The sequence below is a fragment of the Pelodiscus sinensis genome, chromosome 29, assembly GCF_049634645.1.
Source record: "Pelodiscus sinensis isolate JC-2024 chromosome 29, ASM4963464v1, whole genome shotgun sequence".
In the NCBI taxonomy this organism is placed as follows: Eukaryota; Metazoa; Chordata; order Testudines; family Trionychidae; genus Pelodiscus; species Pelodiscus sinensis.
Window position 1 is genome coordinate 11,371,534 of NC_134739.1, and position 18,124 is coordinate 11,389,657.

Sequence of the window (18,124 nt, forward strand, 5' to 3'; positions counted from 1 at the left end):
CTATTGCAGGGCATAGGATACTTCCATCCTAAACTCTTGTCTACACTAGGACTTTATTTCAAAATAACACCTCTAAGATCGAAATTATAAGCTGTACATCCATACTACCAAGCCCATTATTTCGAAATAATGTGACACAGACAGGGCTGGCCTTACCATGAGGCGAACTGAGGCGGCTGCCTCAGGTGCCAGACTCTGGGGGGGGGAGGGCGCCACTAGGACCCAGAGTGTAGAAAATTGTGTCTGTTGCTGGTGCATCTGTATTCTCTCTGCTCTAGCTGCACAGAGATGGTGGAGTGCTGTGAGAGGAATAGAACAGGAAAAAGGCAGAATTGAGACCTTTCAAAGTTTTGGCCCAAGCGAGGAGTCATGGGGGCATCATTTGAGCTCCCCACCTCAGGTGCCAAAATGTTGTGGGCCAGCCCTGGCCACAGAAATTGAAATCTGTACTCCTGCTTTTAATCAGGAGTAACACTAATTCCCAAATAGTTATTTCAAAATAACGGTAGTGTGGTGCTCTGGTGCTGCTATTTCAAAAGAATTACTTCCCAGAGTAATTCAAACTAATTACTCCCCAATGCTTTCTGGGGCTCTGAGTCCAAGGTAGTTCATCCACATTAACGAAGCCTGCCTTAGACTAATTTTAGGGCTTCCAACTAGTGTGGACACACTAGTTTAAATTTGTTAAATTGGGAGTTAAGTAGAATGTTAGTAATTTCGAAATTCTTTCTTAGTGTAGACATGGCCTAAGTGTAGAATTCTGCACTTGTCCTTGTTGAACTCATCAGATTTCTTTTGACCTAATCCTCCAATTTGTTTAGGTCTCTCTGCACCCTCGAGCATGCCTACCTCTTTCCACCACCCCCAGCTTAGTGTCATCCATGAACTTGCTGAGGGTTCAATCCACCCCATCATCCAGATTACTAATAAAGATGTTTAACAACCCGGTCCCAGGACCAATGGTCCACCTAATCTTTTCCATCCAAGTGCAGAATACATTTTTATGTGCACTGAGGCATGTACAAATGGGCACTATTAGTTGAAACAACAACCTAGCTGTGAGCTCTCTGCTAATCAGCAGGGCGGCATTTGAATCTCACCTGAGTGACCACACAAACATCCAGCTTACACGGAACACTGCCCAGGACTGATCCTTAGGGCTCTCCACTTGATACCAGCTGCCAACTAGACATTGAGCTGTTGATCACTACCAGTTGAGCCTGACAAGCTAGCTATCTACCTTACTGTCCATTCATCCGAGTCATACTTCTTTAACTAGCTGGCAAGAATACTGTGGGAGACCATATAAAAAACTTAGATAAAGTCAAAGTATATCACAACTGGCTCTGTGGATACAGGGATATCTCCTCATACTTTTCAATCAAGGTGTTTCAGTGCATGATTTCCTCTGATTAAAAAATGAAAATTTAATATAAGGATTAAATACTTTTTTATATTAATGATAATTAATAAAGTTACTGATGTGGTCTCCTCATCTCAAAAAAGATATACTGGCATTAGAAAAAGTTCAGAAAAGGGGAACAAAAATTATTTGAGATTTGGAACGGGTCCCGTATGAAGAGAGATTAAAGAGAATAGGACTTTTCATCTTAGAAGAGGAAACTAAGGGTATGTCTACACAGCAAAGTTATTTAGAAATAACAGCTGTTATTTCGAAATAACTTTACTAGTGTCTACACAGCCAAACCTCTATTTCGAAATTAATTTGAAATAGTGGAGTGCTTATTTCGAATTTTGGTAAACCTTATTCCATGAAGAATAACGCCAAATTTGAAATAGCTAAATCGAAATAAGTGCTGTGTAGACACTTCTATCGAAATAGGGGGCCTCCAGCCTTCCCAGGGAGCCCTGGTGGCCACTCCAGCCTCAACCAAGAACACTCTTCTCCTTCCCTCCTCTCTGGAGCCCTTAAATGGGTTGACTCTGGCCACAGTGCCTGTGCCAGCTCCAAGCCTGCCAGCCCAGAGCCAGCAGTCACTGCCCCTGACCCAGTGGCCCCAAAACATGAGCCAGCAAGTCACTGGCAGCCAGCCCTCCACTGCTCCCCAAGAGCAGTCTGCCAGCTCCCAGGAGCCTGTCAGGGACCAGAGAAGGCGGGCGCCTTCCTGGTCCAGGGTGGAGATCATGGACCTTATTCATGCCCTCAATGTCCATGATCTCTGCACTAGATGGAGGAATGCGGCTGTCTATGGCAGGATAGCTGCCAGCCTGGCCACCAAAGGCCACATGAGAACCCAGGAGCAGGTTTGCATGACAATCATGTTGGTCTGGCGAGACTCCCAATCCTGATCCCTGAGCTTCCCCTCTCCCATCTTCCCCTTGCTTCCCCCTTCCAGCCCCCTCCTCCCAGATTTTCCCCTCTCCTCTCCCATCCTCTTTTTTCCCCTCTCCTGCCTCCTTTTCCCAATCTCACCAGAGTTTCATTCCCCCCGCCCAGTTTTGTTAAATAAAGAGAGTTTGTGTTCATGAAAATACATGTATTTTATTTGACATCAGGAAGGGAGGTTAGGGAGGGGTAAGTGGAAGAACGTGAGGGAGGAATGAGGCACAAACCCCCAGTGGGGCAGACCAGGGAGGCTCTTAGTGCTCCTCAGGGTAGAAGCTCTCCCGCAGGGCCTCCTGGATCCTAACAGCCCCCCAATGGACCTCCCGGATGGCAGCCTGCAGAAAGTACAGCCAGGTTCACAGCAATGCATCCATGAGAAGCACCAGAGTGCCCAGGGGCAGCTCTGGCTCTGTGTTGCAGAGTGCTGTGGTGTCCTGAGTGAGGGCAACCAGATCATGCAGAGACACAATGTTTTGTTGTCCCTCATCTAGGTAGGCAAGCGAGCAGGGAAAGCTGAGAACTGGCTGTCCCGGGGGGGAGGTCCCTTTAAACACAGACCTCAGATGGCCTCAGGCAGCGGCCACACAAAATAACTCCTGACCTGATGCCCTGCCGCATCTGGTTCCGGCCGGCCTTAAATGCAATTCAGCATCCACTCAGTGTGGACGCGCGATTTCGAAATAGCAAAACGCTATTTTGAAATGCATTTTGTGTGTAGATGTGTTATTTCGAAATAACTTATTTCAAATTAACTATTTTGAAATAAGATATTTTGAAATAATGCTGTAGTGTAGACATACCTGAAGGGGGGATATGAAAGAGGTATATAAAATGCATGATAACAGTTTTCAGGTATCTAAAAGGGTGTCATGAGGAGGAGGAAGAAAACTTGTTCATCTTGGCCTCTGAGGCTAGAACAAGAAGCAATGGGCTTAAACCGCAGCAAGGGAAGTTTAGGTTGGACATTAGGAAAAAGTTCCTAACTGTCAGGATGGTCAAACACTGGAATAAATTGCCCAGGGAGGTTGTGGAATCTCCATCTCTGGAGATATTTAAGAGCAGGTTAGATAAATGTCTATCCGGGATGGTCTAGTCAGTACTTGGTCCTGCCATGGGGGCAGGGGACTGGACTCGATGACCCCTCGAGGTTCCTTCCAGTCCTAGTATTATATGATTCTATGAAAATCATGAGTGGTGTGGAGAAAGTGAATAAGGAAAAGTTATTTACATGTTCCTATAATATAAGAACTAGGGGCCACCAAATGAAATTAATGTGCATCAGGTTTAAAACAAATTAAAGGAAGTTCTTCTTCACACAGCGCACAGTCAACCGGTGGATCTCCTTGACTGAGGAGGTTGCGAAGGATAGGACTATAACAAGGTTTAAAAAAGAACTAGATAAATTCATGGAGGTTAGACCCATTAATGGGTGGGTAAGGAATGGTGTCCCTAGCCTCTGTTTGTCAGAGGCTGGAGATGGATGGCAGGAGAGAGATCGCTTGATTGTTACCTGTTCAGTTCACTCCCTCTGGGGCACCTGGCATTGGCCACTGTCGGCAGACAGGGTACCGGGCTCGGTGGACCTTTGGTCTGACCCAGTATGGCCATTCTCCGGGCTCGCCAAGCAGCGGCAAGCCCCACTCGCCAGCCGCGTGGTTCGGCACGCTTTGCATGCATAGGCCGTACTGCGCGGCTGTGCCGGCTTGTAATCTACTCGCCACGAGTGAGTAGATTACACTAATTGTAGGTGGAGCTTGGTCCTGCCTTGAGGGCGGGGGGCTGGACTCGATGACCTCTTGAGGTCCCTTCCAGTCCTATGATTCTACGATTCTATGAATTGTTGAGCCCTGGCCATTCTTATGTTCTTATATACTGAATTAATATGGATGTTTCAAACATAAAATTCTTGTAGGGATATGGCTATCAAGAAAAAATACTCAGTTATCTTAGACCCTATTTCTGCAAGCAGCACCAAAAAGATAAGCATGGAAGGCCGTTGATTGCCATGGGTGCAGGTATCCCACCTAGCCTTGCAAAGCTGTTTATATGTTTGACCTTTGGGTTGTGTCTAGACTACAGGGTTTTTTTGGGGGGGAGAGTTTGAAAAAACTGTACCTCTGTCTAGACTACTGCCGCGTTCTGTCGACAGTAAATCAGAAAAATGCAGCAGTTTTGTCGATGACTGTAAACCTCATTCTATGAGGAATAGTGCCTTTTTTCAAAAGTCATCTTTCGAAAAAAGGCGCTATTGCATGAAAACAGAGCTTTTTCAAAAGAGCATCTAGACTCTTTTGAAAAAGCCAGCCGCTTTTTCGAAAAATCTTCTTGTTGTCAGGATACTCTTTTTCGAAAGAGGCTTGCAGTCTAGACGTAGCCTCTGTGCAAAAAAAAATAAAAAAAATAAAAAATCTGGAAGTGATTTATCAAAGTTAATTAGTGCTTCATAGAGTGTTTTCCTTTTTGCTCACAAAGAAATGTGTTATCAGTAAAATGAAATGGTTAACCGTGTGTGTCAGCAAGTTTGTGATTTTCATGAGAACCTGTACATATCATAACTACAATTTTATCTTACAAGGTCCACTGACATAAGATGCCCACCACATGGAAATTTGAGGCACAGAAACTTTATTCTGTAGATTTCTGCTTTACAATAGTTCCCATCATTTAGTCTCAATTCAGAATGGCAGCTTCTCAGTTATCTATAATCTGTGAAATACAATGCTACAGTAGTACGGAATTCTGTACATTGGTTATAGGGGAAATATAAATTTTGAGGCCTCACACCTTAAAAAATATTGCAGTTTTTAGTGGCATTGTAAGATTTATGAAAAACAGGAACTCCAATCTTGCTGAGGCATTTCTATTCAATTCTTTGCTTTTTGGCACTGTATTAGATGTCATTCTCCCCTCATTCCACACACACAATGTGTATTGATCACAATAGCTGATATGCAGAAAGATTCACCTTACATTTATTGCCATTTGAGAAGTTTCCACATCAGTGTGGCATTTTTTGCTACATTTTGAGACTGCAAGACCAAAAATCTTCAAATGTCATGTAATTGCTCCTGTTACACATAACCCTGCAAATGCTGCTATTGACATTATTATTATTTGTCACAGTGGCATCTATAAGGCCAAAATAATACAAGGGTCTCAGTGTAATAGGTGCAAAAACACATAGTATAAATACGCACACCCTAATTTATGACAAGAATGCAGCAAAGCGTGTAATAAATAAATGAAGGAAATTGTGGGGGGAAGATGAGGATAATAGAGGTTGAACCTCTCTAGTTTGGCACTCGCTGGTCCAGCAGCATCCATGGTCTGGCAAGATTTTAGTTAGCTGGATGTTCACTTACCATGGCCAAGGCTAAGTTTCCCTTGGTCCCATAAAATTTGTTTACAGCCACCAGTCCTGGCTCTCAGTGTTCTGTGCTGTTATTTATCTCTAATTTATCCCAAATGTCTTCTAAAAGCCCAGTAAGAAGTGGAAGTGTTGGTCATGCTACTAGACAATACTGACTTCCTGTGGTTTGGCAAATTGTGTGGTTCAGCACTGGTCAGGCCTCGATTGTGCCAGACTAGAGAGGTTCAACCTGTAGTAATACTAAAAGGTACATGTAATTGTATAGACCAGCCATGGGAACAGTGTGGCACGTTACAGACTTTGTCTCCACTGTGCAGTGGATTGATGCTGCAGCGATTGATCCACTAGCGGTCAATTTATCGCATCTGCTTAGACATGATAAATCAATCTCTGAATGCTCTCCCATTGACTCCGGTACTCCATCAGGATGAGAAGAGTAGCTGCCGGAGTCGATGGGAGAGCAACCCCACTGACCATACTGTGTGGAAGATACCGTGGTAAGTATGTCAACTCTAACTATGCTGAGTTGCATAGGGTGTGGAGGGATAGTGTAGACCAGGGCTGTCTTCCTGGTGTGGGGTGGCGGGGCGGGTCGCAGCATATGGCCAGCATGCAGCAGGGGAGTGCAGGGGAGCAAACCGGCACTTGAAATTAAAGGGGCCGCAAGAAAAATGTTCCGGATGTCGTTTTTTGGTTGGGAGGGGGGGAACCTGGGGGTCGCGACTTAAAAAAGGTTGGGCACCACTGGTGTAGACAAGACCACAGCGTTGCTCTGACATTTTTAGACATTCAGGATTAAGTTAAATAATTCCTAAGAGATGCTGGGCTCCCAAATCTCATTTTCAAAAATTATTTTAGGCATTTAGATGCCTAAGTCTCATCAGTAATCAATTAAGTTTAGGTTACTAGGTGTCTAAGTCTCTTTTGAAAATGTGATTCACGTGTCTACATCACTTAGACCCTTTTGAAACTGTTACCTTCTCTCTCAAAATGAGGTGAATATTGTGATTTGTACTTGTATGGATCCGATTTTTTTCCCCCACTTACTCTCATCTATGAAAACCAGAACAGAGTAACACCAAGACTTACGCTCTTTGGAGTAAAAGTTAGAAATTCACTCTGGCTTAGAGATAAACTAGATTGTCTCTAGGAGCAGACAAAACACTTCATAAAGTTTTTCTTCAAGATAGATCCATGTTTTGATTTCCAGGCCTATTCCCATTGCTTTCAGGAGGATAAAATCTCCAGACAAATCCCCCCCCTTTTTTTTTTCATCCTTCTCCAATAGTTGCACTTGTTACTGACTTCTAAATGCATATGTTAACCTTCTTTTATTAAAAAGTTAACTAAAAAACATACAAACATAATTTCCCTGAAGCCCATAGGAGAATATTTGTTCTTTTTAATGACTCCTGCACAAAGTCTATGTATCTAAAGTTGAATTCCAAAAGATTAAAAGTAATATCAGGGAACTGGGAATCCTGTAAGACTACGTCTACATGGCAACTTCTTGCACAAGAACTGTTTTGCGGAAGAGTTCTTGCACAAAAAGTCTTCCACAAGAGTGCGTCTACACTGGCATGTGATTTTGCGCAAGATCATCTGTGGCAGTCTGGATGCTCTCTTGCACAAGAAAGCTCTGATGGCCATTTTAGCCATAGGGGTTTCTTGCACAAGAAATTCATGTTGCCTGTCTACATTGTCCTCTTGCGCAAGAGGGCTTATTCCTCATGGGGAGAGGAATAACTCTTCTGGAAGAAGCCCTGTTTTCTGACGCTGACTGTAAATTTACTTGCTCAAGAACACGCTTGCAATGTAGACACCCGGCAAGTTCTTGCGCAAGAAGCTGCCAGTGTAGATGTAGCCTAAGTGTCTTACACTCTTTATTCCTCAGTTTATCTTTTCTCTAAACTAGGTATAAGATTTATTGCATCTGTCTCATCAGATTGATTGCTTGTAAAGCTCTTTAAAATCACTGGAAGAAAACCCAACATAGTAGTAATAGTAGAAGCAGTGGCATCAGAATGCAAGATCCATTTCTCATTGTATTTTAGTATTCTACTTGCTCAGAATGTGGCATTGTAACAGTATTGCTGAAAAAAGCTTTTATGTAACAACATTGTTAGAACTTAGCTCAGTCCTTGATAACAATCTCTGATCACACCGTTTTCTTAGCACAATAACCCACCTCTATGTTCCACTCTCCATTATTTAGTGACCACACAGTAGATGTGACAGGAAATAATGCCTCTAATTCGAGCTTCATTTAGCACTTTAGGGTTTGCTGATGATGCCCACATGCACTAAAAAGTATACTCATGGTGTGACAGAAACCACATTGTGGAAACAATTCATTACAGGCCAGATGATAAAATACTATGACTGGAAGCAAAGTACCAGCTCTGCTCCCTCTATTTCTACAGTATGAGAGTAGAGCTTACTAGAAATACTGCTCTTTTAAGAAATTAGTATAATGAGTCTAATGGTTATAGCAAAAAACTGGTGGTCAGTAATGAAAAATAGTTCACATATATGGAATGCTTTTCTTCCCAAAATGTTTTTTAAACACAAGACTAACTGAAATGCACACCCTTACATCCAAAATACAAACACTAATGTGGTGGACAACAGCTTTTGTAAGCAATACACAGAAGTCTAAGACATTGAGGCCTGGTCTATTCAAGGACCTTAATCCGAAATAAGTCCCCCCCAGGTCAAATTTGTAAGTGATGCATCCACACTACCAAGCCTGTTATTCCAGAATAAGGGGCTGTGGAATACGAACTCTGTAGTTCTGCTTTTCATGAGGAATAATGTTATTCCCGAACTTGTAAGTCCAAAATAACATTAGTGTGCACGCTCCGGTGCCACTAATTTGAACTAATTGTCCTCCAGGAGGCCTACCACAGCTCCCCAGCATGCTTTCTGGGGCTCTGAGTCCAAGGTAGCATATCCACATGAATGGAGCCTACCTAGGACTTCCCCTAGTGAGGACACAAAACTTTGAATTTGTAAGATTGGGTGCCCAGATGTCAAATTTAGTAAATTCGAAATAATCTTCTAGCGTAGACATGGCCTGAGTGAAGAATGCTCTGACCAGTTGTGACGTCAGGGAGAGTTTAGTTAAGCAAAAGGCAATAACCCAAGTTTGAATGTAATCAAGACAGTAGAACTAACACTGTCCTACTCTTGGATAGAATGCCATGTTAAGAAACTTGGCTTTACATTCACCTGAAAGACCTTTCCTCCATGTTTCTAACACCATGCTAGAGCATTATTAATAAAGGTTCAGAGAGAAGAATAGTACTTAATGAATCTTCAACACTTCCTGCAGCATCCCTGGTTTCTTTTGCATTGTTCCATCCAAAGATGAACCATGACCAACCTTATTTGATTTGAATGATGTATCAGAATCATAATCTAAATTATTATAACTTCATGAAAAGTCTAGATTTTCATACATGCTGTTCAGTTACGCTCTAACCTTGGGCAAGTCATCTGTCATTTCCTTGTGCCTGTCAGGCAATCCAGAAATCAATTTTCAAGTGGTTTCTGATTTAAATCCAGATCCTTCTGAGCCATCCAAGGTCAATAAGGCTACGTCTACACTGCAGTGCGATACTGGGATACAATCAAGAGACAACAGTCTAGAAAACTGACATTTGCAGATGACCCAGAATGTGCTATGTAGGTCAGTATTTAGTCTCTTCAGCAATCTCTTCTCTGCACAGAATATTAGTGTCATCAAGCAGGAAGCTACATGTCTACCATTTTAGACTGTACTGTAGTAAGGTTCCATCAGTGGTAAATAAATGGCATTGATAAAACCAATATGACATCAAGATGCTAAGGATAACTCCCAATATAGGTCTTAGTCTGAGTAAAACATCTTGTGTTTACTGTTTCCCACTCATAGAGTTCTACCAATAGATACATTCGGTAGATTTGAGAAGGTATATTAAAAAACAACAATAATAAGAAAAACTGATGGGGTGAGGGAGTTGGGATACTAGGAGGACTTAGAAGCCTAGGAGGAATTAAAAACAATAGAAGAATCAAACTAAGAGCTGTCAACAGGAGAGAAATAAGCAAGTAAACAGTACTGTTATCACATATTTATTATGCTCTCTTTTGCTTTGGTATGTTTTGGATATAAAAAGTGACCATAGTTGAAAACAAAACATACAATTAGCTTTTTTTTGGTGGGGGGAGGTTGATTGGTTCAGGAGAGAGATGAATTGCTGAGTTTCTTTTAATTATTAATAGTATACTGCTTTGTACAGGGATCCTGTCATAATCACAAACTTACTGGGGTTAGGATGATTCTGAACTTGAATAGGAGACCTCCAAAAACCAAACAAACCGTAGGGTGCAATGCCGAATAGTGCTAGTGATTTAGTAGGGGCTGCTCTTCCCCCTGAATTAGTATTGACTCAAATGCCCTAGCATAGTGCCAGAGTATTGTGTTGCTGAATGTGAAGCTTTTGGATCAGATATAAGCTGACATTAAAGATCACATTGCACTCTTTGCAAGAGTAACCTGAAGATACTGGCCAAAATCCAATTTGGGTAATTACATTTTGCCTACTTTCTCTTGCAGTTTCAACTAATTCTGATATTCATCACTTCCTCACTTCAACTGCTGTGTTGTGTTTGCATACTCTTTCACACCAGAGGTAGCTGCATTTTTAGCAGACGATAAAGTGATTTCTATTTATAGTGTGTATACCTTTCTTAAATATGTTAGCATGTTGTGGTCCTTTCAATTAAATATAATCACGATATAAATGCAGATATTATCTTTAAAAAACTGAGTGGGTTCGCCCGTGGGCCTGATTTATCATTTAAATCAACAAAGCTACATATGCATGAAACCAGAATAATATAATGGTGATACATACCCTGTTATCTCCTACATTTTGAGTCCTATACATTGCTAGATTTCATGACAGGAGCAGTTTGAAACTTAACACTTGTGAAGCACTTTAAAAATTCTATACAAACACTGACAAACTAAATAATTATGGCTGAGATTTGGAGGATCATGTTTAGTACTGATTGAAATACATCCAGTACCAGCAACAGTAAACATGTAGGCTACATCTACATTGCGCATTCTTGCGCAAGAAGATATGCAAATGTGCATACCTAATGAGCTGCCATTTTTGCACAAGAGCCGTTCTGCCTGAAAATAAGCGGCAGAATGGCTCTTGTGCAAGAGGGGTGTTTTGCGCAAGAAAGAGCAGTGTAGACCGTTCCTTCTTGCGCAAAAGCACCTTGCACAAAAATGGCGGCTCATTTGCATATCTTCTTGTGCAAGAATGCTCAATGTAGATGTAGCCGTAAGGGTTTAACTTATTTTGAAATGTCAGAAAAATACCATATAATAACTTAAAGAAGGATGATATTGCACTTTTTTTATCACAGCCATATGTTACATTGTTTCTTCTGCTGTATTTTCGCACATAAATTAATTTAGGTCTAATACTTTGTAAACTGCACTTAATTGGTCCGCAGCACCAAAGAGTTTATGTAGTCTCCATTTTTTATAAGAATTCTCTTCTCTCTAGTCAAGGCACCAAATCTTATAGTATCCGTGTGAAATATTGTAACATTTAAATTGTTCATTTATAGTGAGGTCATCCCACAGCTCGACCTGGTGAGTGACCTTGGGCAAGTTACTTCCCCTCCTCCCCTTTGTCTATTTTGCTCATTTAGATTGTAAACTCTTTGGGGCACCATCTGTCCCATACACTTGCTTTGTTCCTACCACAGTGTGGCCCTAATCTTGGTGCCTTTTAGTGGTCCTTTAATGCATATCACTATCCCTCAGGAAAAAAACAAAAATTTGGAAGCTAGAGCTGTTAAAATCAGAATGGGACAGGCAATATTGGATTGACATGACAGATAAGTAGCCATGGATGGTCCAGTTCATAAATCTGGAGAAATTTGGTGAAGTGGAGAGCATCCATAACTTAATGTGTGATGGTGGACCCTGGCTAGTGCATCCGGGGTCTTACTCTGACAAATGGTAAATTACTTAATGGCTAAGAACCAGAGCAGTCAATAAACGGTACATAGAACAGACACAAACTGAATATTCCTAAATTTTAGAGAATCTAAGCAGTTTAAATAGTTAGGTCTGAATAGTTAATGATAATACTGTAAGTAATGCATAGTGCACAGGGACTTTCAGTTATAACAAACCAAAAATATATAACACTAGCTAACAGACTTTTTCTAGAATCGAGAAAATTGGGAATGGGAGGGCGGTATTTTTAAAAATGTAAAATTTATAGAAAGATTTCTTTGTTGCTAGTTTACTAATGACCATAGTTTCTGAGCAGTATTATTAAAACCCTTTTTTTTTTTATAATATAACAAAGGGACTTTTTTTTTTTAAGCTGTTGTGAAGAATTTATGTTGGTCTGCAGGTGTCACATAGCCTTACTAAGAATCAAAAGGAAAGCCGAGCAGGGCTTATATCTCCATCTGTATTTTGTAACCAACCACGTCCAGCCTGTTTATTTTACACTTCCTCTTGCTAATGAAGATATTGGTTTTGTATGGGTTATGCTCTCCTGCACGAGCTTAAGCCTGCAAGATTTGTGTGCGTTTCTGTGCTTTGGTTCCACTGACCACAATTGGTGCCCAAGACGCAAGGAACAAGAACAACAGAAAAACAACAAAACAAGTTTACATCAGTGCTCCAAACTGTTTCCTTCCAGTTACTGTGGCAAACTCCGGAGTTTAAACCATTCATCTCTTCCTTTTTTTTAAAAAAATTTTTTTTTTAACCTACGTTTGTTTTCTTTTCACATTTTCCAAATTAGCAAGCGCGGAGGCAAGGCACATCAAAGCAGAGATGGGGACTGAAAGAGCACTTGTGCTGGACAGGTTAGCGAGCAACGTGGCAAAGCGAAAAAGTTCAATGCCTCAGAAATTTATTGGTAAGAATAAAAAGTCTTTTTGTGTGCAGCAGTTAACTGTGTGAGGGCTGGTAACCTTCAGTGTCATAGCAGTACTTGTTATGTAGGGCCTTTTCTAGTCCATCATGTATTTAAATAAAGTAACTTCTGCTTTCCTGCTGTACTTCTACTTACTGGTCATAGGTATTTGATAAACAACAGAAAATGTTAAGTTAGATAAATGACAAATAGATATGAATTCATACTGTGTTTTGTGTCCATGTTAGTGTTTGCATGGACAGTTAATAAATATATATATATTTGGGGGTAGGAGATTGATTTAGAGCTTTGTGTGTGTGTGAAAATCTTTCTGCCCTTGATCCTGTACGGTGCTGAGTACCTTCCATCATCATGGTGAATGAAAGTTGAAAGTGCTCGGTACTCCTTGAGGAGGCATACAGCACTGCAGAATGGAGCCCAAAGTCAGAAAATTACTGAATTTTTAAAGGTCATCTTTTAAAAATTTGAATCTGAATGATAGAATCAACCCCTTTCTTACTCTGATTAAAATAATATGAGCACACTACAATTCCATAGAATTTACTTTGTATTTAATTTTATAAAATCAGTGTTTGGAAAACTGGAAATCCTAAATAGCAAGGTCTGACCTATTGTGTTGTTTTCTTTAATGTATGTTTATAAAATTGCTTTTCTTTCATTGCAGTTTTACTGAATCGTGAGCTTTCAAAATGGGATTATAAACAAATTCTAACAAAAGAACACTGCTTTACTAAAATATCTTTAATGTTTTCTGCAGAAATCAAAATAAGTTTTAAACATAATTCCTTTTGCCAATTAGCCTGCTGAAATGAGTATATGGTACTAGTCATAATACTTATCTCCTAGGTAGCTAGATTTGTTTCAAGTTTAAATAAAACACTATGCACTGTGGTTTTTAAAATTAAAATAGCTAACCAATCGCAGTTATAGTTTTGAAATAAACCTATATATCTGAGTTTGATGGCAGGTCCTATTTTTCATCAGTGTTTGATGTTGTTACTTCTGTTGATCATATTTATTTTGCCTATAACAAAAATAAAAATTGAACCTAATTCTGGACTATAGGAAGTTGTATTTGAGCTCAAGACTTTAGTCTGCAATTACAATATGCAACATTATTGCTAATAATGTCTTAATTGTAAATTTTCCAGAAGGATATATGTGGCTTAGGATGCTTACTTTTCTAACACGTTTTCTGTTGCAAATATTGGCCTCTGTGGTAATTTACAGTCACACTCACAGGAAAAGAGAAAAAAGGATAGTGATAGAAATCCATCTATTTTCATATAGTTTGATCTGCACTTTGCATAGAGGGTACTAAAGAAGTTTCTTGAAATTCTGAACCCAAATTTTCAAATCTGGGAAACAAAGGTTTGCTTCCTAAATCAAACTTTAGATGTTTAAATACAAGTGACTTGATTTTCAAACGTACTGAGCACCTATAGCACTCATTGGTTTCAGTGGGAACTCTCAAACTTTGATCTCCTCAAAAAGAAAAAAAAGCCATTTTGGATTTAAGAGCCTAATTTTAGGGACCCATATTTGAAAATTTTGGCCTTGAGTCTTAGTCCTTGCATGCCATACTGTTTTTCTTAAAATGCTCTTCAAGTTCTCTATCTCTTCTTTTTAGAATTGAGAGCAGCTTCCGATTTTTTGTTTTAAATATTGGGAGTGTGATTTTGCCAAGTGCTAAACACTCTTACCCAGTGCAACACAGAACTTAATTCTTGATTCAGTAAGCCACTGGAGCATGTGTCGAGCTTTTCAGTAGAACATATGCATGTGATCACAGTTCAGGATGAGCTGAAGTGCTTTGCAAGACTGGGGCCAATCTACTCAGCACCTCCCCTTTTTATGCTATGGTAATGCTTAATTGATACAGTTTTTTAATAGTGCAAGGGACACAATGATAAAATAAATATTTTGGGGATGGAGGCACAGAGGATATTCTTTTAACGTTATAGAGCAGGGTTACTCAACTTTGGAAGCCCCGGAGGCCACAGTGATATTCACAGCACATGCTGAGGGCCACAACTTAAGTGTGGTTGCATATACATGCAAATATATATGCACATATAAAATAGCATCTTTCGCACTGACGGGCGTGAATAAAATTTTAAAGCAAGACTACACAACACGCAGACCCCATTTACATCAGTTCTGCTGATAATAACAACATGCAATATTTACCTGATTTCTACCCATATGACAGCACTTTTAATGAGTAACAACAGTCCAGGAATTTAACTACCAAAACGCATATCAACAGAAGACCACTATATTGACTACTTTTTTGTTTTGGCTCTCACCCGCGGGCCATGTGTTGAGTAGCCTTGATACAGAGGAATTAAGTTCTGAAACATGTTGTTCCTCTAGAACCTCTGCTTACAGGCATGATGTGTTAGCTAATACTGAAAAAGCATGAGTCATTCACTCCCTTTTATCCTTGAGTGGCATGTTTGCAACAGCAGCAGTCTGTCTGACATTGACTTGACTTTTGTGACTTCTTGAACTATCTATGAGGAGGGAAAATCTGCCAGGACAGTTTTATGATTTCTTGGGAGACAGAGATCTTAGAAGGGTGCTGATTTTCATTTCCTCAAGAAGGAGGGAGATAGTGAGATGTGAACCAACTTAAGCTCATTTCTGTGAAAAAAGTCTATGGACAAGAAGAACTGTCAGTGTCTGTTGACACCTTTTAATCATGGTGACTCTGCAGACTCTCACGCTTTTTTGTAGGCCAAATTCTGGCTTGTCCTGTAAATGCCTCTAAAAGATTATGTATCACATTCTGACCAGTAGTGGCCCCACTGTGTAAAGAATTTGTGTGAGTAGGTGCAGTTACAATTGCTAGGGCATACATGATACAGTCGCATGAACAGACCATAACCCTGACCAGTGGTGAAAGTAACTTACAATTTCTTACAGATACTGCCCTGTTACAACTCAGGTTCCTGCCAGCTCTTTAAATAGCTCCCTACTGGCTTTTGCCATAGCTCAGGCAGCTTTTGCAGGAGCTGCACATCAGGGCACGCCCACTTAATTTCATCTCTTACCGTGACTCCTAATGGTCTCTTTATGGCTCATGTTGCAGAGGTTCTGCTTTTGGCCTTTCTGTGGGTTTTGGGAGAACAGTTGTTCAGCAAAAGTCTTCCATCTTGCACTCCTTATCTTTCTGCCAGAATTCTAAACATATACTTATGTGTGCCAAATTTGTAGTATTTAGCACTTTGTAATTACCATTTCAGTTCTCCATCTTTTATAGTGATGGCTAGTATTATGAATATAATATGGCAGGCACACCTGTCAATTAAGCTACCTCTCAATAGTGAGTGCTGGTGGTGTTTCCTAATTTCTTGAATAAAGCATACATCAGGGTAGCTCCTCAGCGTGTGTAATTCAAAGTAGCTCTATCAGTTAAGTCAATTAAGTTGTGCCACTTTACATGATTGCTGCCCATCTGGCTCATTTTGTGCTACTTCTTTTCGAGAGTGGTATTAAAAATAACTTTCTCCCCCACTAAAACTGTTAGTACAGTTTTGAAACTTCAGCAAATGCTGCCAGCTCTCTGTGTGAAGTAACTAATGAAAAATGCCCTGAGTTGGTTGAGAGCAACAGGAAGCGGGTTCACTCCCTTTTTCCAGTGTCCACATCTCATTATGTCACAAATCTGCATACTTATAAAGAGTAAGCATCACTGAGCAACAACTGGCAGTGGCTACTTATGTATTATGCATTATATGATCATGTGTGAATCTGAAGGGGAAAGTTTTGCATTGTACTGAGGTAAAAAATAAACAGGGGAAGGATGTTTCTTAAAATGTGCAGCAGCTTGCTTTGTAAAATGAAGAGTAGAGGACCATGAAGACTCGGTTCTTAATTTGGTATTTCACAGTAACTCTGTAAAACTTCACTTGGGAGCAAAAGCAGCTTAACACATAGTAATCTCTTGCATTATCCCACAATACTCCAATAAATAAAATTATATCACTACTTCATGCCCTAATTAATCTTCTTTTCCTTATTCCATTGCGCTCATGCTTTCTTGCCTTTTCCCAATCTACTCTTCTTTTTTTTTTTTTGCCCCACTCTGTTGCTGTCCATGGCTACGTCTAGACTGCACGCCTTTTTCGACTGTATCTTTCGAAAAAGCCGCTGTCAAAAAAGAGCGTCTAGACAACAAGAAGATTTTTCAAAAAAGCAGCTCGCTTTTTTGAAAGAGAGTCTAGATGCGCTCTCTTGAAAAAGCGCTGTTTTCATGCAATAGTGCCTTTTTTCAAAAGATGACTTTCAAAAAAAGGCGTTATTCCTCGTAGAATGAGGTTTACCGCTGTCGACAAAACCGCTGCGTTCTGTCGATTTACTGTTGACAGAATGCAGCGGTAGTCTAGACGCAGGTATAGTTTTTTCGGAAAAAGACCACTTTTTTCCAAAAAACCATGTAGTCTAGACACACCCTATGAGGCAATGTTTGAGCTGCCTTTTATCTCCTTTTAAACAAAGCTTGCTGACTTAGAACACAACCAAAGCCAGTGGTACTCGATCCATTTGCCTGTGTTATGTTATCATTTGGTATGATGTAAATGCCGTGAAGAATATACTCTTATTAATTTTTATGACATTTAGGGTGCATTTACACTGCATTACTATTTTGAGATAACTAGCATTATTCTGAAATAACAATGCGAGCATCTACATAGCCATTCCGTTGTTTCAAAATAATTTTGAAATAACCGATGGCTTATTCCAAAATCTGTAAACCTCATTCTATGAGAGATACTGCCTATTCCGAAATAGCTATTTCAAAATAAGGCCTGTGTGGATGCTTCACTGCTGTTATTTCAAAATAGCCCCTCACCAGAGCCATTCTAAGTTATTCCTCCCCAGTACCTCCTGGGGCTCTAAATCGAGATAGCATGTATACATTAAGGAAGCCTGCCTCGGACTGATTTTGAGGCTTCCCTGTAGTGTAGATGTGCTATATTGAAATAAGCTATTTCGGAATAACTACTCTGGAATATCTTATTTTGAAATAAGTGTGCCGTGTAGATGTACCCTTAGTGTCTTTGGTAAGGAGATCTGATAATAAATTCATTTACTATATTATTGCATATGTAACATCTTTCATCCCAAAGTGCTTTACACATTTAATAATCTGATCAGTATATGTAGGAATCATTCACCTGCCATTGTTTCTGATGTGGAATATGGAAGCTTTTTAAAGGTATATCATAGAATCATAGAATAATAGGACTGGAAGGGACCTCAAGAGGTCATCGAGTCCAGCCCCCCGCCCTCAAGGCAGGACCAAGCTCCGTCTACACCATCCCTGACAGATGTCTATCCAACCTGTTCTTAAATATCCCCAGAGAGGGAGATTCCACCACCTCCCTTGGCAATTTATTCCAATATTTGACCACCCTGACAGTTAGGAATTTT

At 40.3% G+C, this 18,124-nt stretch overlaps 1 protein-coding gene across 8 annotated transcripts in view; it reads left to right on the forward strand.

The window, feature by feature from the left end:
- The window catches only part of IKZF3 (IKAROS family zinc finger 3), a 68,710-nt gene that overhangs the window by 42,435 nt on the left and 8,151 nt on the right, over window positions 1-18,124 (forward strand). For 6 of the 8 annotated variants that reach the window (XM_075911755.1, XM_075911750.1, XM_025181829.2 and 3 more), the window contains one exon: window positions 12,551-12,667. The exons of the other annotated variants lie outside the window; for them this stretch is intronic. In XM_075911755.1, coding sequence (XP_075767870.1) covers window positions 12,551-12,667 — 117 coding nt within the window. The remainder of the gene's footprint in view (window positions 1-12,550; window positions 12,668-18,124) is intronic. 8 annotated transcript variants of the gene reach the window in all.